General features: G+C 38.0%; 1 protein-coding gene across 1 annotated transcript; it reads left to right on the forward strand.

The window, feature by feature from the left end:
• Positions 1-439: 439 nt before the first annotated feature.
• Positions 440-3,184, forward strand: LOC104512651 (NEDD4-binding protein 1-like). The gene is made up of 2 exons (XM_010155711.1): positions 440-565; positions 2,652-3,184. Exons 1-2 carry the CDS (start codon positions 492-494, stop codon positions 2,986-2,988), a joined length of 411 nt encoding a protein of 136 aa, XP_010154013.1. The 5' UTR covers positions 440-491; the 3' UTR covers positions 2,989-3,184.
• Positions 3,185-24,590: the final 21,406 nt, after the last annotated feature.

Raw genomic sequence — 24,590 nt, forward strand, 5'->3', positions numbered from 1 at the left:
CCCTCTGTTCCAAAATTATTCTAGAAAAAAAACTTCTTTGTGTCTCAACTATAAACAGCCAGTTGTGTGGCTTTCTGATAACATATGCATTTCAGCTACATGGTTAAAGATCCTTACAAGAAAGAGGAGTTTGCATTATCAGCAAATCTTCTCTAATCACCTAGAAAATTCCACCCTGATCTCTTCGCAAAAATTTACAGTCATCCAACACTTGCTGTCAAAAAAAGAAGATCAAGCTCAGTGTTCTGTAGTGCAATGAGAACAGGTAACATAAGCTGCCATTAAATTATTTCGACAAGGAATGCTGGTTGTATCTAAAATGGGTTAGTGGTTAAGTTTCAGTGACTCGTGCTGTGAAGTGTCTGCTCTAAGGCAACTTGTCCTGTTCGACAGAGATGAAGGGCAGCAAGGGTTTAATACATTGTTAGTAAATAATATTGAAGGAACTGTCTTGCAGATTGCTCCAGTACACTTTTGCTGGTGACATATTTATGGTTCCTGATGATCCTTTGGGAAGAAACGGACCCAGATTAGACGACTTCCTTCGAAGTGAAGGCCGTTCTAGGTACGATCACTGTTTTCACTTTTGTTTGAGTCGGTGAGGTAAACTGTTTTCCTGGTTCACTTGAATGCTTCTTTCAATCTGTATAGTACATATATAGTTTTCAATCTATATAGTACAGTAGAATTAAGCAAGAACACTGTAGCATGTAGTAGCTTAACAAAAACGTGTTTTTCCTATTACCTCAGTCTTTTCAGAAGCTGCTGGTGACATTTGCCTCTAATCAAGATCTCTCTCAGAACTAAGTGAGACAATAACTTCCTCTGAGGTTTGGTTGTGGTGGTTTTCACACAAAGGTGGTCCAAACTGTTAACATTGCATAAAGCTGCCAGTGGCTTGGGTATGTGGTAGCCTGGTGTTCTGTTAATTACAGTGACGTTATTTAAAACACTTTGGTTGATCACTTATTCATAGTGGGACTGCAAGTGCTACAAAAGAAACACTCCACACACATTCTTTGTCATGGGTGAGGCATCTCACTTCACACTTGAGGGTACTGTACTGTTAATGAAACTATTTTTGATATGCATTGTTAGTAAATGCATTTGTATTTGATTCATAATTTAAAATATTTAGAAACATACATTGTTCTGTTAAAATTGTTGTTCTTCTTAAGTGCATATATTTAAACTGTGAATTTGCTTTGTATTAACTGCCAAGACTCGAGAATGGGTTTGCTCTTTTCAAAAGAAAACAAGCTGTTCTTTGCTCTTCTTTCACAGTTGAGGTATTATAAATTCTAATGACAGTGAGAAGTATTGAGACAGCTTTTAGAAACAAGTGAGGTAAATAAAAGCAGTACGAAAGGCAAGCTATACTTAAGGATTAATACAAAGAATAAGCAGGAACCTCGGCTATGGGAAACAACTGAGAAAAGTGAGACATGTATATACCAGTAGGTCACAGGTTGATTTGAAAATAAGCATGTAATGTCAACATGAAAAAAGTAAGAGCAGTTCTAGAATTCCAGTAAGAATGTATTTGAGCTCTGATATAAAACGCTTACGAGATGTCATTTCGAATACTGTTTTAGCTGCCTGTGTCCAAAAAAATGAAATTAAAATGGACTGTGTTCTGAGAGGAGACTTTGATGATTGTAGAAATGGAGAGAGACTCTAGAAGAGCTTGGTCTCCCATCTGTAAACTTGGAACTGGAATGAGGCTGTGGTTCTGGATTTTTTTAAGACGGAGAAAGGTGCCAGTGTAAAGAGTTAATTTTGTTCCTTCCCTGAGAATTCTCTGCTTGAGTTAAATGATGCAGGAATCATAAATGGCACCAGTAATAGAACCAAAAGCTGGAAGTATATTGAACAATTAGAGGGCCTTTCCATGTTGAGTAGTAGGAGGTGTCATAACCTAAATGCTTTTAAAATAGTGCTCTGTAATTTAGGTACAGGTGGTAGGAGAATGGAATGTAATGAGTTTCAGCTAACATTTCTTTGTTATCTGGTGGCATCTGAAATAGACTTGCCCCTAAGTTTTGTAGTGCTAGCAGTTTAGAGTAGCAACAACTTTTCAAAGTCTGAAAGGAAATCTCAGTAATTAACAAAGAATGCTTATATCCTGAAATTGCTGAAAAACTTCACTGGCCCATTAAGGATCTCATGTGAGGGAAACAAGGCCTTGATCTAAATGTGAGCACAGCTCACAGTCATGAGCAAAAATAAATGAGGAATAGTCTTGTGTAGCATCTGGAAGCCCCTTAGGTTTGTCAGTGTTTGCACATGTTCTGAGTCAGTGTACATGTGTTCAGTGTATCTTTTTATCCATTTAGCTCAATAATAGTTATGCTGATACTTCCATAAAATAAGCTTTGACTGTTGCTCTATTCTGCCAAGTGAAGTACTCACAGCATATTGTAGTCAGGCCTAGATAATAGTAGTTAATGTTGTTAGTTGTGCCAGATTGAAATTGAAACCTACTGTTTTGTTTCACTTTGAAAAAATGCTTATCATTGAATTCCAAGCAGTAACAGCTGAGCAGCAGTGAAGTATAGGAGTTACACACCTTTTTCTTTTCTGTATTTGTACAGAGACAGCTAGCATCTCCTTTACCTTAATTTAATCAAAACTTTTGTTCTGTTCCATAGAGATTTTTGGTCAGCAGAAGTGGCTTTACAGAGCAGTGGAAAATATTCTTCTGAGACACCTTTCTTCGTGCCAGTCCCCATACCAACCAGTAGCAGTCGACAGCCTAAAAACAGAGCACATGGTGATCGTTCTTCAACGTGGCTTCCGCTGGAAACAGACATACAGGCTTGTCTAGCAATTCCACCACCGAGATCTGCCTCAGAAACAGTACAGCTAAAAGAAGCCCTGATAAAAATTTTTCCTGATTATGAGCAAAGACAGAAGATTGATCAAATACTAGCTGATCATCCCTACATGAGAGATCTTAATGCACTGTCTGCCATGGTGCTTGACTGAATATTATATAGGGGTTTTATATCACAACTGATCTGATTAACTTTGAATGTCAATGTGAAGAAGTTGTTGCTCTGTTAGGTTACTTTGTGAATATTCAGAACCTAATTTTATTTGTATAAACAAAGATATTTTTTTGTGTATATCCTGTTGCTAATAGATGCCAGTTTTTGGTAAATTAAAAACTGCTGCTACTACAGATTTGTAGTAATATTTTCTATGAAAAAACCCAAATCTTCTGTTTCACTTGAATTGCTAAATAAAGTAGTAGCAGTTCTAAAGAACTGTTACCACTTTAAAAAGTGCTAAGACACTATTTAAAATCCCCTTTCCTCAAAAGGGAAAAATCATATCAGAGGCTTAGAAGTGACTCTTACAGCATCAGATATATTTTCCAGATGCACAGAAAACATACTATAAGCCATGTACCTATCAGATACCATTGTTGGTGGTTTTTCAAAGAATATACTCTAGATACACCTATGCTGTACCAGTACCTCCTTCACCTATGAACCTAAAATATTTCTCCATAGAAATAAAACGGACCCTTTTAATATTGCCAGATACACAGACTTCTGTGTAGGATATTTGTGAAACTGCCCTCCTTAAGCCCGCATTGTGGATTTTGGAAATAGGCTATACTCCTAAGGTTGTATGGACAGCCGTTTGAACACCACTATGGGAGCCGTGGGTGTTCGGCGTATTGTTGAAGTACTGTCACAAGGTGGCGTTACGCATCTGTGGGTTTGTAATGATCAACAGGAAGGCGTCTGACGTATTCTGAAGTGTTTTTTCCTCTCTAAAGAAAGATTAAATGCAAGACAGATAACAGTAATTGTAAGAGTGTTGTGGATAAATTGTGGATTATATGAAAAATTTATCAATACTAAGCAGCCTTCTGATTTTACAGGCAGCTAAAAAGCTTTGTATATATGGGTAAAATCTTAGGCCCCAGGGAATGAAAACAAACCAAGAAAATCTATTTGCTTGTTCATCCAGGTTGAGAGATACAATGCTAGAGCAGCTAGGAGAGGAAAGGTTTCAGTTAGAAAGTGTAAATTCACAACTCTCCTCAATAGAAGATATTTGTAATGCTTTAAAAGATCTGTGGTACCTACATTGCTTTTAAATTGGAAATTCTTTTGACTGTCAGGACTCCTTCAGAATAATTTAGTATTTTTAATCTGCACTGTTACCTGTTTGTCTTTACCCCTGCCTGTTCTACATCTGAGTGCTGTGACAAGCTGTTAACAGAATGTGATGCTGTTTATATAGAAAAGGTATGCTGTCTTGTGCAGAGCTAATGCACTACAATTAACAGTCAGCTCCACCCCTTTAAATCTGTTCTGGGATCTATCTCAAAAGTAAGGTGGAAAAAAAGACCTTGATTTGTGAAGGCTGACCAATAGGACCACTTTTAAGAGCAGGAGCAAAGTGAAGACTGTGTGTCTGCACATGCTTAGGTGTGTTACACCTTCCTTTTAACCAGTTTCTGGTACTAACTGTTCACATCAGTAAAAGAAAATTAGGCTGTAAAGAAAATGGGTGCTACAGAGCCCATGTTAAACTTCTCGCATACTGAGCCTTACCCTGAAGCGTAAATATGTGGGTTCTGAGATCACTCTGTGCAAAGTTGCAAAGGGTGCAAAGGTGAAATATACTGAGGAAATGAGGGTGTTGAAAGCCTCTTCTTGCATGGCCCTTTTACATGTATTGTGAAGTCAGAAACAGAAGGCAGTCTTGCTCTTCCCTCAGCAGGAGCAAACTGAAAGATGATTGCAGCCAGAGCAAAGGAGTGTTAGGAACTGCAGCATCTCAAAAGTACAAATGAGGGTGGAGAACTGTTTTGAATATGTCTCTACAAACAGACAAATCTTAATTTTTTTTTTTCTGTTTAAATGAATGGGCAGATCATTAGTCAAGTGGGCAGAGTCATTCTGACCAGTACATTTGCCAAGAAGCAGTGCTTGCCTACTAAGTGCTACATGATCACCAGGTTCCATCCCCATAAAAACTTGGGCAAGATCCTAAAGCCTGAGGGGCTTTTCCTTAACCAGGGATAGGATCCCAGGGAGTTCAGTGGTGGTGAATTGCATAATTCTGCTTAGTTGTACGTTGGCGTGAAACACAGGAATTTTAGGTCAGCCTCTAAATTCATAATGACCTCTTGTAGCAGCAGTCAGGAGAATCAAGGAAATGGGTCAAGAGCAACAAAAACTATTCCATGTCTCCTTTGTATATTAATGTACTCAAAACTGAAACTGACTGTGCAGTACAGAAGTGCAGATAAAGAAATAGGGGTTTGTTTTCATTTGTTGATCACAAGGAAGGGTGTATGACACTGCAGGGGCAGCAAAAGACAAGTACCATGTTGATTTCTGTCTGGTGTGGGGGAGTGGTGAAGTATGTAAACCTTACTAGCTAGCAGTGGACTAGGGAACTATATTAATGCTAGCACATGCTGAGGTGCTGTTCACTTCCATGCTCAACATGCACTTTGAAAGGAATTAAAAAAGAATGTAGCATCAAGTGTTCAGCAGAGTAGTTGCTGACCAGATTTTCATGAAACAAGAAGCCTAGCTGGGAGTAGTAGTTGTCTAAAACCTGTAATCTTCCCACTTTTTCCCAGATAGAGGACAGACTTCACAAATTGATTTTGATGGCAGAAGCTTATTGCTGAACATTAAAGCAAGCTATCGCAGCTAAAGTTCATATAAAATGATACCATGTGAAGCCAAAGGTTCACTGTTTTCAATTTCTCTTTTTTTAGATTCTATTGTCCCTTCAGCTTTGAGTTTTAAACAGTGCATCTCTGTTAAGGGGGAAGATGACAAGCATAACCAGTATGGTCTGAATTTTCCTTGAGGGAAATGGGTGGAGCTGTTGCAATGCTATGTCATATGGTAGAGAAACTCTCAGGGTGGCATTTCAGTTGCACTTAAAACAAAACCATCGGTGTCTTTCAGTTTTGTTTTCACTTGTTCTTAGTTACCTGTTAGCCTACTTCCTGTAGGTATGGCTGTTCATGAAATCCATCAGCAGCTTCTCTCAGTGCACAACAGAACTAGAACTGCATGAAACACAGCAACCAAGAAAGCTTTCTTGGACCCAACAGAACAAGGTTTTTGTTTGGGCTTTTTTTTTTTTTTAATGGCAAAGAAAATACGCTTTTTTTATGCAAGAAAGTTGGTCAGCGATTCTCCTTTATCATCTGTACAAAGTGCTCAGAGTGGAAGGAGCAGAGGGAAAGGTCAAGTCTAAGTCTGAATCTAGCCAGAATGTTTCTGATCCCTAGAATAAACATTTTCTGTGAGATGGTATGTAGCACTAATACAGCTTTGAATTCCTTGGCGTTTCCACTGAAAGGGGGAGATAAAGGAATATTTCTTTGATCTTGCTCAGAACTTCCCTGTTGTCTAGCATCAGATATTTGTAATTCCAGCTAGGTACAACTACTTTTACCTGAGCAGAACAGCCCTGAGTTTACCCATGATACTAAAAAAGTGCCAAGACTCAACAATAAAAAACCCCAAATCCTGAATATACATATAATTTCCTAGCTCTACACTAAGCCAATAAAATATATGATCGTCTGAGTGCATTCAAATGTTGTCTGATAACTAACAGATTTGACTGTGGTTTAGTTCTGTCATGATCCTTGTGTAGCAAACAGTGCTGTTCAGACCCAGGGCACTCAGGATTTGTCAGTTCGGGATCAGCAGGATCCAGCTCTAAGCAATGATCTTAGAGCTCTCTACTCCAATTCCTGCATTGCTTCTGATCCCAGACAGCTCACGCTTCAGATGTATTACTGGGTTCTGTGCTGGCAAAAAAGCGTTCAGTGAGTGACATGGTTTTGCAAGCAAGTCCTGCACTGATGGTGAGCCTGAACTCGTCATTCCGACCTTAGCTAATGCCATGAAGTGTTTTCATACTGTGTTTTCCAGCGTGGAACATAACGTGATATTTGGGCTTTCTTTTCCTACCAGTGTTATTGTCTGGTGTGTTTCAGGCACCTTTCCCATCATCTTGGAAGACAGGGTTGACTGAACCTAAGAGAAAATGCACATCAGTTTAAAAATACGAAATACACTCTTGTATTTATTGCAAAATACTACTTCCTAATGCTAACTTGTATGAAGAAAGAAAAATATGAAAGATTGTCAAAATGTTGTTATCTGTAAGAAAGCTGTTTTTCACCTAACAAAGTTAAGATGAAAACCTTAATATGAGTAGGTAAAAATTTTTGGGAAGAGACTGTTACAGAACTGCCCAAGTTTTTTCCATGCAGGAGCGTTACATAGGTCCATTGACAAGTTTGCTGAGGACAATAGAGTGCCTATGGGCAACGGGTAACTCAGCGGGTATACAGCAAGTGCCCACACCATCTTTTTGCTTATGAAGAAATACTAACTGATTAATGATAAGCTAACGATGTAATTGTAAATTGCCTTTTGTTTAACACAGAGAATGAGCACACAGAGGGCCAATTTGTAGCTTCAATATTACTACATAATTACCATTCTTTTTATAGACAGATCTGAGACAATGCTTAGATTTTAACGTGTGGAAAACATGGAAGAAGAGGGCTCTGATACAAGGAACTACAGAACTGCCAAGAAGAGTATCTGACTAGTATTTTTTTTCTTATCAACCAAAATGTTCTGCTCAGATGGCCAGCATAATCATTCCCATTTTTCAGAGACACTGAAGCACAAGGAAGATCCAACTTGCCTAGATCTGCCCAGTAATAGCGGATGAAAGTGATGATCCAGCTCCCAAGCCCCACCGAAGCAATGAGCTCCTTGGAAAATCCCTCCTCATCTGTCCTGCCTAGGCCGATGCCCAGGGCTGACATGAAGATTTTTCTTAGCTGGCTCCAGCATCATCCACCCTCAACCCACACCAAAACAGCCCTGCTGCTGTGGAAAAAGAGGTCTCTGAGGGCGCGTCCATCTTGTTTCCCCTCAGGTGAGCTGTGGCAGGGAGGGAGGGAAAAGGGGCATGAGGAAACAGGAAGGCTGGCTGGTGACTGACAGTACTTAAAGGAGTGGCGGCCTGGGCAGTAGCTGTGGTGGTTTACTGTGTCTTGGCCTGATTTTGCAGCTGAAGCAGGCAAGTTGAGAGTGAGTGAATGCAAGATATGAGAGAGACTGGTGGGAAAGTGATGGGATGGGGGAGCACAAGCCAAACCCCTGCTCAGTGGCAGATCGTGTGGTAACAGTGAAGCCCTCAGCTGGGTACAGGTCAGCTTCACAGTAGGTATGTGTTTTAGGTGAACTTAAATCTCACTCCTCTACTCTCGCTGCTTGACAAAATATAGTAATGTCAGTATTAAACTGAAATGGCAAACTGCTGGTAGCCCACTGTGCTAAACTTATGAAGTGAGGGGTGTCAGAGACGTCAAGACTACTTCTGTTTTTAAATAATGGCTAAAAGAAACAATAAAATGTTTTTCCTGTTAGGGTTATGATTTAATGGTGCAAATGCTGTGTAAACGCACTAGCTACCTGTAGTAAACGAGGTGGGATTTGGTCGTTTTACCTCAGTACATAGCAAGATTTCTGTTCATACCAATTGGTTGGCCGCAGCTGATAGCAGAAATTTTTGGGTTTGGTTTTTCTTGTCCTGAATGATTGAGCTATGCCTGAAAAATGTGAAGTATTACATTCTTATGCCAAAATAAACGTTCATGATTGGACTTAACCAGGAATAGGTGAATCACTTCAAAGTCACACATTTACTTCATCAAGCGAAGACAGAACCCAAGTGTGATTTTTGGGCTTTGCTTGTTTGTTCTCGGTTTTGGACGGAAGTGGTCTTTTCTCTTTGCACTCAGTCTGATACTAGCTATTCGCTCCCTTGAACTGCCTGGAGCCTGTGTGCATGTGTGAACATGCTTCTCGAAGAACTTGTCTTTCACATATGTGTATCCTAGTTGTGTATGTGTTCAGTTTTTAGGTGCTGGGCTGAGACTATGTATATGTTGTAATCTTTCTTTCTTCCTTTCTCTAAAGTTTGTTCCTGAAGTATAATTTGTGCTATTCAATCTTTGGTTGCTGAAAAAAATACGAGTAGAAGCAGTGTCTTGAGTGGAAAATTACAGGGACCATTCCTTCTGAGTGATGCAGCATTCCCCTCTTGCTCCCTTTAATACTTTGTAGAATGTCTGTCTCCAAGATAAAGTCTTGAGTCTTTGATTCCTGGTGTGAGGACAAGGATAAGATTTTTGTGATAAATTCAACAGTTTACTGTTGAAAGGAGTTTTTTCGCTAAGTTTCAAGATCAGCATTATGTAATGTAAATAATTTTATTCTGGTTGTAAACAAGCAGAGCTACAAATGAGTCCTAGTATTCAGTGCTAGTGCTGCTGGTTTTTCCTTCTCTTTCAGTGCCATATTAGGGTGGTTTGTGTTTTGGAAGAGCATTTCTGAAGTGCCTTTTGCAACAGCAGAGAAAGTGCCTAAGAAAGTTCCATGAAAAACAGTGAATCATACAGTGTCTTTCTAATACTGACAGTGTTTCCTTCTGTTTCGCAAGCTTGCAGGCTGTGTTTGATATGAATGCCTTTCTAGATGGAATTTTTTGTAGCCACATCCAATGCTATTTTTAGATCTGGGCCTGATTTATGTTCTTGATGGCTCTGTTTTTTTGGGAAGCTTGTAGCTCTGCTGTAATTCATGTGTAGGACCTGTAATTTTCATAAATACAGTTTAAAATAATAATTACTTTGCAAATTCAAAGACTACCTAATCCGTGTGAAGCAGTATAAACTCTGGTAGGGTATTCTGGTATTTGGAGGAGTCTGGTTACAAAGCCAGGTGTGTCTCTGATACATACAGTTTCTCTCTTTTATCACAGAATATAAACCCAAGGGCCTTACAGCAGTGCAACTGATCATGTTCGAAGTATTTTTAGTGCCCAGACTGCTACTGGGTGTGCTCAATTTTGTACATGTATGTTGGTATATGTTCTATGCATACAGTGGTAATACTGCAATGTTCAAGTAAAAGGGATAGACAACTGATGAATTTTTGAAAACAGATGGATTTTAGATATATGTTTTCACCTTCGTGTGTATGCATTTATGTTTAAAAGGTGGTTTCATTGTACTGTTGAAACTCTGCAGCTGTTTATGACAAACAAGTTTTGCTGTCTGCCCTATAGGAAGATAAATGCTGTAAGATTGCATTATATAATTTTAAATGTCTAATTCAAAGGAAGCATTTTAAGAGGAAGCTGGTTTTGAATACATTGGTTCCACTTTTCAGTATCTGCTTGAGTACATTTTTAACTGTTTCAGGAATGATACTTTCAATCTACATAACAGTACTAAAACATTACATATTTTTAATTAAAAAAATAGAAACTGTAGTCCAAAGACGTAGGAGTTCTGCTGAAATATAACAAGTAAGTTTTATTTTCTTATCATTTGTCACTAAGTATAGGAATCATTATGACTCAAACCCAAAATAATGTACATTTTTTCTCCATGGTTGTTGAATAAGCATACAATATTCAAACTTTGGAGTCTTAGTATTACTTATTCTAAGAGAAAACCTCACTGAGCAAATTATTATTCAGAGGTTATTAGCGACAAGTCTGGCTTGCATGTATTTTGGTATAGAAACACATGCACACACCCTTTTTAAAATAAATGTTAAAGATTAATCCAAAATGTGAATGTTTCAGTTCTTTAATTTTATATAATGATTTGTATGTTCACAAAACAGTTTAAAACAGTTTCTGGAAAGAAATACCAGTGCTGACACTCTGGTAACAGTAGAGGGAGCTCCTTGTTAACCCTTCAGTTTAAGGTAAACGGTTGCATGCTTGGCCTCCAAAGAAAATGTAGAATGTTAAGGGATGATGTATGAAGATAATAAGTAGTATCATAAAATCTGTCAGGTTGGCAAAGAACTTTAAGATCATCAGGTCCAACCATTAACCCAGCACTGCTCATACCACCACCAAACCATGTCCCTGAGCACATCCACACATCTCTTCAATCCCTCCAGGGATGGTGACTCCACCACTTCTCTGGGCAGCCCTTTCCAGGAAGAAATTTTTCCCTAATATCCAATCTAAACCTCTCCCTGGTGCAACTTGAGGCCGTTTCCTCTTGTCCCATTACTTGTCTTTGGGGAGAAGAGACCAACTGCCACCTCTTTACGCCCTACTTTCAGGGAGTTGTAGGGAGCAATAAGGTATTTACACAGTTACCCTGTCTTAGTGCTGAAGTTCACTTGTGTCTTACAGTATTGTTTTAGACTTCTGTTGGTATCTTTCCTGCTGTACGTTGGGGTTCACTTGCTTCTTGACTCAGGGACTGTACTTTTCTTCTGTTTGCTAATAGTTTAGGTTTGGGATGCAAATTAAATTGGTAGTAATATAATTACCTTTTATATGAGTTCTTTGAATTCAAAATTGCAACTAGAAATGGATTGTTTGGAAAATTCCGATGGCCAAAAATTAAGATATCAGTGCATGAGAAATTGTATTTAAAAAAAGGAAATAAATTCAGAGGGGTTACATTTAAAGATCAAAGGAGATATCACAGAGACTTGCATAACAGGAGAAGAGCAGAGCTGGCTGCCTGGTTTTGCCACAACCTGGTGAGCTGTAAAGCAGAACCCAAAAGCAGGGGCAGGAAGGGGCCAGCCCTTACACTGGGAGTGTGACTTACGAGCACACAGGGCTGAATAAATGATAGCGAAGCCAGCCTGAGTCACTCCTTTGTGTGAGGAGCATTATCCTTTGTGAGGAGCATTACTGCACCTTGAGTCCAAATGAACTCAAGTCAACTGTCTGTTTTGCAAAGACGGAAGAAAACTGGGAATATCTAAAAGGTCTGGCAATATTTTCTGGGCTGAGGAGGAGATACATTGTGGTTTATAAATACTTTTCTGTGGGAGATCTTTGCAGCAGAGGGCCTTGAATTAAAAAGAGCACATCAGAGTGCTTTGCCAGATCTCCAGCTGGCAGAACACCAAGAATATGGATGAGGACATTCTTGATATTCCAAAGTGAAGGGGCTTTAAAACAGTAATATTTGACATTTGCTGGAACCAAATTAATGTTTTCTGTTGCATTTGTAACTACCCAAGGATTCTTTTCATTAATAAAATAGAATTTGCTATATTTTAACTTTTAACCAAACTTGTATTCTTTTGGCAGGTGTGTCTGTAACCTGCTAGCACCTAATGTAAAGAGAAATTTCCAGGGCTGAATGTAACTTAGTGTGGTAACATCAGCACTCAGCTTCACAATGTTGAAACTTGTTTCCCTTCCAGACTTGAGTCAGAAACTGACTTTTGAGTAAATGAATAAGGAGATAGCACTACAAATTAAATGGTGTAAGACAACGGTAGCGTGATCATGAAATTAATTTGCTACTGATTGAGCGTGTGCATGCAACTATTTTTGTTTTAAACCATTCAATACATTAGTTTGAGTAAAAATTATTTAGGGCTCTGATTCATGAGCAGTGTATGTTGTATTGGCCTAATATGTTACCGGTGTTACTTGCAGGGCACTCCTGCTGCAGCTCCCCTTGCTGATGCAGGAGTGCTGTGTGTTGCTCTCTCCGCTGCCACAGCTGGTATATTGGTTTAAACTGCTGTAGGTCATGAGTCGGAGCCCTCTGTTCTCTGCTGTCAACAAAAATGCAGAGAAGATAAAGATATAGTAGCTAGATGGTTATCCTTTGTTTTATAGCATCCATCAAAGCTCTACTTTATAAACGGAAATCAAATTAAGCTTTCCAGTATTACAGCAGCTATGAGTCTTCCAAATTATGATGGATTGAAATAAATCATGCAAAAGCCCAGGATATCTCATCTGTCCCATCTGGTGGGCTTAGTCTCAGGGCCTTTCAGGGACATTATTCAAATGTTTCTGGTAGGAGGTGAATGTGATTGCTGCTTGAGGAGCTATTTGAGAGGGCAGGTTATGATTTCTTTTAATATGATATTTAATTATATCCAAATAATAAAGCAGCTTAAATGAGTTTGTAATGTCCCTGTAAAAAATGTTGTAGCCCTTTATTTCTTTCCTCGCTGAAAGGCTCTTGCTTGGCTTTTGTTTGTATCATAATGCACTAATGGTGAGTGATACATAGTAAGAGGGATGTAATGGGAGTCTGCCTTAAATTGTGCGTATCTGTTCATAAGCCCGTAGGTGGGGGAGAAGTGGAGAGTTAGCAGAGTTGCCAATGGTTAGTCAGTGCTTTCTGTGGCACACACAGAAATAGAATCTAGCTCTTTTTTTCCCATCTAAGGTATACATGACACCTTCTTGTTACTAGGGCTGCTATTTAGTTGTGATGGTTATGGATTAAATGCTAGTGTTGCATGCACTTATTCTTTCCCTCCTATAAAACAAAGGGTAGGTCTACTCTGAAGAAGTTTCATTAAGATAATATCTCCTAATGCTGTAAACATACAGGAAGCACTTATACACAAGATTAATTCAGCTAAATTAAAGAAGGCAAGCTGTTGGGCAAGGAGATACCTTGTTTGGTATCAAAGAGTAAGGGCTGTGTGCTGTTCTATGTAGAAGGGTCTTTCCAGACCAGAGGATGACAGTCTTACACAATAAAGTGAATAGTTCTATACTCTGCTATAAAACTAATTTTTTTTTTACGTATGAAAATTTGAAGTTATAAAGGTTACTTTACAGTTTCTTACTGGGTGAAACAAGCATGAAGTCTGTCCATTGGAATCTTGTTCAAGACTATCTTGTGGTTAGTGAATGCAGACATGGAGCAGGAGGTCTGATCAGATATGAGTGTGTAGAAGAGTGGGAAATACGGTAAACATCATTCAGCAGAACACTGAAAACATGCTGAGTGGGTATTCGAAGCAAGTACCATTCCACACGTAAAAATTTGACTGTACATTTGAAAACTGTTTATATTTCAGAAGAGCGTGTGTTTGTGAGTTGTAACAACTTAGCAAACTGCTGTAGACAATGCTACTCTCTCACTCTGTACAGACTGTACATGTGGAAGGAGCTGGGTATTTAATCATATCCCACTGTGCACTACCAGTTTAACAAGTTTAAATTTTTACATTTTCTAACATTTGATCTGTGTTAACTGCCTTTCTGAGAACTGTCCTACTGATTGGTTTGATACTCTATGCCAACCAACAACGTTGGAAATAAGTGCACATTCTCTGTTGTGCTTGTTTCAGAAGAAAAAATGGCATATGCACTGTGTGGTTCCGTGTGGATGCAGCTATCGGCTTTAGAGCGTATGAAGGTCTATATCAGGACCTATCATTATGCAGCTCATTAGGGCAACATTTACAATCCCTGTACTTGCAAAAAGGTAAAGCTGCTTCCAAGTCTTTCCTGCTAAGACAGAAAAGAGAGCAGGAAGAATTTCATCCTCTCAACAAAGCTGCAGGGGAAGAAAATACAGCACACAGCATGATGGGCTTCAGCCTCATCCGTATCCTCCCTTCAACCAGGTTGTTCCCTGAAGCTTTCTGCAAGCATTATATTGAAGACATCTGTGATACCCTACTCCCCCTTGACTCCTAAAGCAAAACTATGCACTGACAAGGTAATTTAGCTCACAGCTGGGCAAAATACATACTGAAATGTTTGGTAACTTGTATTATGGAAACACCTGACAGACGCAGCTGAATGGAGGTGCGGCTATGCCATGTAAGCTGCAAGTTCAGAGTAGAAGATAGGCCATGTTGTGAAGACTCTGCATTCTGAATGGAATGTTTAAAGAAGTGGGTGGGTGATGCAGCCATATGAGGTGTTTGATGGTTGTTTTTTCCTGTAAGGTTTGGTGTTTTTTCCTTTGATTTTCTAGTTAACTTGTAATTTTGATTGGGTTTTTTTATCAATTTCCTGTTGTTCTAGTAGTCTATGTAAGTTATTGTTTTGGTGTAAGTCTACCATGTTTTGTATTTGATTCTAATGAATTGATGAGTCACTGGAGAGAGAAGAAACCAAACCAGTAATGGCAAGCCAGAATTTTGACCTTGAAAAACATATGACCAGCTCTTAATTTATAAGGACAACTTTCAATGTGATGTTTATACAAGGCCATTTTCATGTTGGCTTTAGCCTTCTTGCTGCATTTTAAGACATTATGATATGTGTCACTATTTAATAAAAAAAAAGGTAGATACTTATGGTTTATTTATAAATAAAGTAACAGGTAGTTGGATAGACCAATTATTCCCTTATGTTGGCTTGATTCCCCATGAAAACTCTGTTCCAGAGTAGAATTAATTTAAATGTAAAAATAACTACTGAAGATATGATTCTCACTGGTATCTTCAGGTGCCTAAATACCATTTGAGCTAGTTAGATGTAATATTTCTCTGCAAGCTAGATATAACCTGTCAACCCTAATATAAATTAGTGCTCTTACCTGAATGAACTTTTGCCTGTGTTTTTCCCAAATACTTAAGTAGACTACCATCAGAGTCCTAAAACTGTTCCCTTATCAAAATGTGGTGCCATGAACTACGATGATGAGTTACTGTTAAACTATTTACAAAAGCTCTTTGTAGGAAGAAATCCATTTAAAGGTGCTGCAGAACGAAATATTTACAGACTAATGGTAGCTCTTGAGATATACAGATGATTCTTCACCTGTAAGCTCTACAGAATTATTACTGAGAAGTACGTTTTGTTACTTCCATTGATGGATAGAGAAATTAAAGTGAAAAAAAGTCAAGGGTTTTGCAGAAAAAGGTCTGCTTTGGCACTTTGGAAAACCTATAGTTTGATCTGGTAATAAAGAAAATAGTAGGAAAAAGATCTTATAGCAAATATAGTTTGTACTAATGAGGCTGTTACCGTCACAACATTTCCAAGTGTTTGAAAAAAAAAAAAAGAAAATTAGATGTAATATTTACATGACTATATATAACTCATATTTCTGTATGTAGTTGTTCCCTGCTAGTATACAGACACTTTCCAAGTGATGGTAATACGCTATGCATTTTTTTCCCTGTTGTGATTTGGTGTTTATTCTATTAAACCTGTCTAATAATCTTTAAGAAGAATCATTATGTGCCTTTGGGGAAATCAAGCCAGCTGAGCTCAATCTTCTTCTCTTTTCTGCTTTTCAGTAGGAATGATGTTCATCTAGCTACCAGTCACTTTTTTTTTTCCAGTTTGCTTTTTTAAATCTAGAATAATTTTGTGAACAGGAAAGTAATAAATATTTCTTTACTGCGAACTCATGCAATTGTAATGGATAGTGCTCCAGCAGTTTCAGCTTTCCTTTTTTTTTGTTCTAGAATGTAGTCAGGAGACTTACAGGGCGCTTAGAGGTCTAAAGATACAGAAAGGAGCTCTACAGAATTTTCAGAAGTGCATAGGTACTTAAACACCTCTGCAACACCACAGTGCTTCAGGTACTTCAGAAAGTGTGGCTTTAGCACCAAAGCACTTTCATTTTTGAAAAGTCCATCTTTTGCATTCATACAGTATCACCAAACTGTGACAACCACAGAAAAGAAAGATCAGATGTGAATTTACAGTGGGAGCTATATGACCTTTAGGTCCCACGCCATTAGTGCCATCTGGGGCAGTGTGTAGTATGTCACGGGAATTCACAACTGCAGACACATGGCTGCGCAGCATTTCTGTGTAAACTGCCCCAAATGTGGCCGCAGGTTGTCGCAAGATCTGCTGTACTCTGAAAGAGGGAATATAGGACTGATTTCCCAGTAGTGAAACTGGACTTGCTAAACCTACTGGATTTAGTTCCAGTTCTGATCACTACTAAACCTGCTTTTATGAAGATGGAAGGGGTCTAAGAGTAGAGACTCAAGGCTGGAGGCATGAACATGAATCAGGTTGTGCTATAGCAACTGCATAGGAGCAAATAGTCTGAATTTGAAAGTACGTTGGGGGAATGCTGTCCTGGTTTCGTGGCAATTGTTAGTGCAGGCCAAGGTTGTAGAGGGTTCATCATCTGTTTGGTGCTTAAGCAGGTGAGCCCATGAGAAAGTTATGGTCCTAAGATCCTGAGCATCAGGACTATTAGTTGTCACTGGCTGGCATTAAAGGTAGCAAGTTCAGTGTCTTGTTGCAGAGACCAACACTGAAATGCTTTCATAGAAGCTTTGGTGTATTTCACTGTCTGTTGTTGTCTAAACTTGGCACAGGATGATACTTTTCCAAAGCAGAAAGAGCATTTCCAGTATGAAGGATGCCATAGAGCCATTCTGAATGTCTTTGGCACGTTGAATCTAGTGATGCTTTGATCTTGGGTCAGTGCGAAATCGGAGGCCTCTTGCCCTGAAAGAGCTTCTTGGCAAAATCCCTTATGATCCTTTTATTTGCTGGTGGTTTCCAGGCCCTTAGTTCATGCTCTACCATAACTCCTTTTGTGACTGCTGTTCAATACCAAAGTAAGCATAAATGTTTACTGAAAATTTCTACACCGGCTGTTTTGGTTTTTAAGCTGTTGTGGCTTTAAAGTACAGAACTAGCTAGTGACAGAGTGCTTGCTTAAAAGTGAAGTAACAATCACGGTGATTTGGTGTGACTGACAATGCTGTTAATCTGCCTAGCCTGGCAGTTGGGAGGTAAGCATCTTACAAGTGTTTGTCTCCTTAGGAATTCCACTCTGCTTAACCAGTGATAAAGAGATGATGGTCTGTTTAACCATAAAGGCTTCTCTACCAGCTGCCTCGGTATTTATTAGCACAGTTTCTATTGCACAAAAATAATTTACAGTACAATGGCATATCTGATTACTGAACTGTTTTGTAATATTTTCTGTTTCTTGTGAGTTGTTTAACGTGAAGCAACCACGCAGAAATGCTTGGATGTGTGAAGTTAGTGAGGCATTTCATTGAAGTTGCAAGAGCCAATGCACTTGCAGATGGAATATTGAGCATACAGCTTATTGTGAAACAAAACTGGTTGTGGATTTAAAGAAGAAAAGACTTGCAGGCAAGCATGTTCTTCTAAATTCTAGAGGCATAATAACTGGTCTATAGATTGGGTTTAATTTGGAAGTGCCCTAATTTGGGAGTTTGTGTTGTAACTAGTTTAATAAAACAAATCCTTTTATTATTTCCACTTGTGCTCGTTTCACCTGGACCAATTAAAACCCCACACCCTCTTCCTTTCTCTATGTAGTGAAAGCCTGTAATACATTTAAAAAAAAAAAAAAAGAAAATGAAATAGATGTTTTGTGTGGGTGTCTTTTTTGGTGGAAGATGCATTTTGGGAGGGGTAGCCTAGGTTTTTGGGGGGGTGTGTTTTTTGGGTTTGAGGTTTGTTGTTGGGTTTTTTTGTTTATTTTGGGGGGGGGTGTGTGTGTGTGTGTTTGTGAGAGAGAGAGAAAACAGCTCCAAGTTATTCTTATGGTCTCCAAAGGTACCATGTGTGGGTTGTGAGTTCACACAAACTGGGTTAATCTGGGACTGTCACAAAGGGCATATGGTCTTGAAAGGAGCATATGGTCTGGAAGAGAGTATTCATTGTAGTGCTGCAGAACCTTCCCAACTGTTTTATCTAAGGAGTAAACTTAAGACTTCCCTGGGGAAGTCTGCATGTATACCTGGGGAGTCAGTGTAAGGCTTCATTATTTGAGCCAGGTTGTTCAGCTCTCATTGTAATCTATTTACTGGAACTGTTTTCTCACAAAAAATAGATGAGAAATTAAAGAAAAACCTTGGCCACAAAGGCAGTCTTTGGAAATAATCCACATAACAGTGAAATTGCTATTTGGGAAGCTTATAGCCTTGTGAATTCCATTAACAACGTCTATTAAATACTCTAAATTTGACTTTAACATCATAGATCAGCAGCCCAGTCCTGCAGCTTTTGTTCAGCTGACCTTAACAGTGCTACTCATTGAATGAACATTTTCCAGTAAATGTATTATTGGAGAGGCTGATGATGTGATGATTCTGTACATTAGTTCTGTTTGACCCACAGTTTGTCTACTCAGTGGCAAACATTCTCGAATTAGAAAATGAAAAAGAATAGAATTTCATTTAAAGAATCAAGGCATCTATCTAAACATCCATGTTTGTTCACTGCCTATAAAGTTCTAAGCATTAAAAAAAAAATTACTCTTAGAGAATTTTTTTTCAGCCTATACTAACTTACTTCTGCTTAACTTCAAATTCTTATGTATAGTCCTTGAATATTCTCATATCTAATTAAAAAAAATGTGTAGCTTTAGCAATCCTTCTGTATTGGTAGATGTTATAGCTCTATATATGCAATTTACGATTCGGGATTCCCCATAAACCCAGTAACTGCAAAGCCTTGCTGTTACTGAAGCAAAAATAAGGTTCCAAGCTTGGCTCTCAGACCCCAGGATGATTTTCCAGAACTTCCTTTTGATGAGAGGATTAGGAGAAAGATAATTTCTCGTGTCTAAATACAAGAATTTTGATATGTAAATTCTTGTTTCAATGAATATCACAATATCATATCTATATGGCTCCTCTATTCAGAGTAGCAAAGTCAGCATCTAGTATTATAATTTCTTTTTTTTTTTTTTTATTTTAAAGAAAGGTTAATGCCTTTTTTTCACTCACTTTGGCCTTATCAGTAGTCATGTTCCTTATGTTGTCTGTAGTGAATGCATTTGTGAAATCTAAGCGTGTTTGGTGAAAGATCTTAACACTTCTTGTCTCCCTGCTGTTCAATTTGGTTAACAATTAATGCAAGATAGTGCCTAATTTTGCTTATGAAGTCAATATAATCATAGATTAATTCAGGTTGGAAAGGACTTCAGGACATCACCTAGTCCAACCCCTTACTGAAAGCAGGGTCAGCTGCAAGATCAGGCTGCTCAGAGCCTTATCCTGTAGGTCTTGAAAACCTTCAAGAACTGAGGCTAGGCAACATGTTCCACTGCTTGGCTGCTCTGTGGGCTTGCTCCTGTTAACACAGCTCAGGATGCTGTTGGCCATCTTGGCTACTAGAGCTTGCTGTGGGCTTATGTTCAACTTCTTAACCAGGATCTCCACCTCCTTTTCAGCATATCTGCTCACAGCTAGGTAGTCCTTGGCTTGTATTCTTGTTCTATGCCAAATATAGGACCCTGCTTTTGTCCCTGTTGAATGTCAGAAGGTTCTGCTAACCCAAGCCTCCAGTTTGTCTAAGTCCCTCTGAATGGGAGTCTTGCCTTCAAGCCTGTTGACTGTTTTCCCCCAATTTAGAGACACCAACGAAGCTGCAAATGTGATGGAGGTTCAAGTTGAAATTTCTTAAGCTAAGCTTACAATAAAATTGAAAATATTGGAAAGCTTTCTCATGGGTATAGTCTATAGAACTCCATGTTTGGATGGGATTTTATGAAGTGACAAAATGGATGTGAAGTTTGGATGTGAAGTTTCTTGGGGAGCAAAACTTAGGTTGAGAAGCACGATGTGTTTCTATCCAGAAACAATTAAAATGCAGCTCTTTTTATGAGTAGAATCATCTTTGCATGTTGTTTTTATGTATGCACATTAATCAGTAGACACAGTTGCAGATACAACAAATCTATCATACATTTTATGGAAAGGAAATCTTCATCTGCAGCATTTCAGTTGATTTGGCATTTTCAGAACAGACAGGACATGTGAAACAGGGAGATCACACACAGAGAAAACCTGCATGTCCATGTGAAAGCCTCAACATTCCAGTCCTTTGGCAACAGAAATCCTGCCAATGAAAACTAGCTAGATACCTAAGTAGAACAAATCAACAGGAAATAGCCCAAGAAAAAGTTTCCAATAGAAAGCCATTGGGGTTTTTTAACGCAGTGAGTATAAATTTCACAGATTATATGCATGTTTAGTCACCAAGGTAAATCTGGGAAAGACAAGATCTGCTTAATGGTAACACAATTAGCAAATGGTATGGAATTGATCAGTGTTCCATGTATTACCATTTTGCTTTTAACTCTGACTTTGTGAGACATTCTTTTCCTGCCTGGTGTGCTGCATTTGTTAATTAACTCCATCTGCTGAAAGTCTGGTCTGGCAGTTTAATAATATAATGAGTTGCTTTATTGAAAAATTGTGCCTGAAAGTGCTACTGTTGGTTATAAAAGAGAATTTAAGGATATTTCAAAGATATATTTGCCTTATTTTGCTGATTAGGTCACTAAATCTTAACCTATTATAGCTATAGTTCTCCACATTTGAGCTTTATCGGAAATGGTATGCCATGCATTTCACTACGCAAAATATTATGTTTAACAGAATAATGTTAATTGCACCAGCCTTGTTCTGTAGATCATGTTATGAAATGGAAAGTAATCCACTTAGAGCATGAAGGGGCTTGCATTTTGCAGGCCTGAAACTGCAAGTGAAAGAGAAACTTGCTACTAACTCCAACTTCTTGATGAATTCTGTTTGAACATGATAATAGAGACATTGGTGTTCTACTTATTAAGCTTTATTCATTATGCATATTCTTTACCATGAAATGCAGATTTGCCTGGCAGAGTCACGGCCATACTGTCACATTCTTAATGAATATGGGGAAAAAAAGCGTGTAATATTCATGTTCATTGGATGTATATGTTGTGAGTTCGTTTAGGGTGTAAATTGGTATTGTGTGTATGAATATGTACTATCAATGATATACAACCTGAGGCAAAATGATACCTTGATATAACAACATAATTATTCTTACTGAATACCAAGCAAATTTCTGACTTGCTTTTTAACTCTGGCTTCTTCATTATGTATAGTTAATTGTAATTAAGTAATATCTTTTTAAATACGTAACGTCTGCTATTCACGGAATTGCTGTGTCTGGTTCTCCAGAAGCCACTATCATTCTGCTGCGCTAATAATTAGTCTGTGTGCTGTTATGTAAAGATAGCAATAGTAAAGATAGTTATATCATACTCAGAGTTTATAGCCAAACAGCCAGTAGTTTATATAGTCTGACCTGTAGATGACAGGCAATTGTAGTTCACCTAATAATTTGGATGCTTGTCCTAGGGTCCAGCTTTTTGCATTCTGGGAGATTAAAAACTGCAGGCAGAGAATTAAGAGGGTGCGTGCCATTAAGACCCATCTATTGATAACTAAGTGGCTAGGTGAGAGAGTCTTCTGCCACCTACCCTGATAAAAATGTTTATCAAAAATAGTGGAACTTCATGGTAGGAAATACTAACATTAACTGTCATGCATCCATTTCTTCTTATCAGCAAAACTGAGAAGCTGATTTTAATGTGTAAGCACCTATTCTTAGTGACTGTCACTTATCAAAATTTTCTTTGACAAAGTTCAGCTTTGTTAACCTCCTGTCCCCTGTGTCACTGTTAGGGCCTCTGTGCTTTAAGCTTTCTGAAATATTGACATTCTTCAAGTACGGATACCAGAATTGAAGATGTCTTTCCAAAGATATGCACAGATGTGAAGTATTACATTTCTACTTGATGTTCTTGTTTACAAATTTGCAAAAATACATTTTAAATAATTAATGAAGTAATAAAATAATTAATGTAGCTATTGCTGACCATTTTTCTTACCTGGTTGCTCAATTAGGTTGCTAAATTGTGTTAATTGCAGTGATCCTTAGGTCTTCCTGTGAATTGCTGCTTTTCTGGATGGCTTCCATCTCAAACATACATTTTTGTGTCCTTTCTTCTTCCTTCCTACATGTATTGTAATACCGTCAATTATATTAATATTCCATATGACCATCAAGCTATGTGTTTAACATCATTAATGTAACTTTCCATCCTATAAAGATTTTGGAAGTAAAGATTTTGCACAACTGTCTAGATAGCCTCTACAAGTATAAATGGCATGATCCAACAATGGATCATCTGGTAACCTGCCAGTGTTGATAGTTATGTTTAGAGATCTATTGTCAGCCTGCTTTTAGTCGTTTTAGTATTGTCCCTGTTCCAAATAGAATATGAAATATATAATTATATTCTCACATGTGTATATATAGATAGATTGGATATATATACATATGATATTTGTATATGGTCATAAATGAAATGCCCTGGTACACACAGGGTAAAATATAGTTGCCTTACCTGCTGATCTTTTCCCCTGTAACTCACACAGACTTAGCTTTCAAGCTTAGCTACTCTATGTGACAGGATGGATAACTGACATTTTGTTGGGGTTTTGAGAAGACTAGCAACCCTTGCCACAAAATACGGAGTAGTTGGTGAGAAGCATATGGCCTGACCTCCCTCACAAATTCTTCCGTTTACCTTTTCTTAGGTTATAGATTTATCATAGCTATAAGCTCCTAATTCAAACTGCTCCTTAATTGCTGCCAGAGAACACTTAATTACCAGCATACTTAAGCATAAAAAATTATATTTGCACTCATTTAATAATACATATTTAATAACAAAATAAATCTTAGGAATTTGATGTAGACTATAACCATTAAGCAAATCTTGTCTGTAAATAGATGCAGCTGTGACTTCTTTAGTTTCACTGAAAGTGCCTAGATGGAGACTACACTCAGCCTGTGTAATTGAGTTTGTGGAGACTATTAGGTTGAAAATTATATTGCAGATGAAAAATAAGGTCCACAGGTTGCTTATTTATGATGTAGCCTGATTGTACTGTATCTGTACATATCTGCCCTAATGTTTTGTTTTCTGGGAATATAATACTTGGTATTGAAAGTGTGTGTTTTATATGTTATGGTTTCATACAATCTCTATTGACTTATTTAAAATTATATAAAGAATATGTTTGGATATCCTTTGCTTCAGAAGATGCATGTCTCAAAGTATAATACAGGTCATTAGCTACCACAGTGAATTGTAAGTAAGCAACTTGCCTAGATCACTACAGTTTGTTGAAAATTCTGATAATGATGTTTTTGGTAACTGAATATTCAGATATACACCTAATGGAATCTTCAAAACTGCCTGACTCCTTCCCATTGAATTAAAGAGAAAATAAGTGGGTTTGGAACACTACCCTCGTACCAAATGTTTTTATTTGAAAACAGTTCAGGTTTATATATTATGAATACGTTTTACTTTGGTTACTCAAAGTGTCTCCTTAATGTCAAGGCAATATTTATTTGGCTTGACAGAGTTAAAATGGATTGCACAACTTGGCTAATTTACTGGCCAAAGTTTTTACGGATGCTTAGCTAAGGGTGTGTTGTTTGGCATAGGTTCAAACACAGTAACTAACTCGAAAACAATGTGGGGGCTAAAGTAATGGCTGAAAAGGCCTTGTTTGCTAAACTCTGTTCAATCTATCATGCACTGCTTAATTTCATCAGTGTTTAAAGTGAGTTTTAGGATGCTACAGGAACATATATGGCCAAAATGGGCTTTCAAGGGGATTGTAACATCTCAAAGCAACTGGGAAGAAATGAGAGTAAAGCACTCATCTTAATAAAGCAGCAAAGCAAAGGGAATCCTATGTATGCCCATGGTAAGATCAGTAGGCTCTGATTAAGTATTATAAATTTAATAGGAAAATAAATTGTGAAAGGGAAAAAGTTACCTACTCAGAGTTGGTTTGCATGTAGATGCTCAGTAATTACAATTGATAGTCCTTGTAGCCTTCTTGTCCCTTGTGTATCATGTGGAACAATGCTTCTGTCAATGTATCTCATTATAGTTTTTATCTTTGCATTTGGTTATCTAATTGCTTAAA

Source organism: Eurypyga helias, unplaced genomic scaffold, assembly GCF_000690775.1.
Source record: "Eurypyga helias isolate BGI_N326 unplaced genomic scaffold, ASM69077v1 scaffold13827, whole genome shotgun sequence".
NCBI lineage: Eukaryota > Metazoa > Chordata > Aves > Eurypygiformes > Eurypygidae > Eurypyga > Eurypyga helias.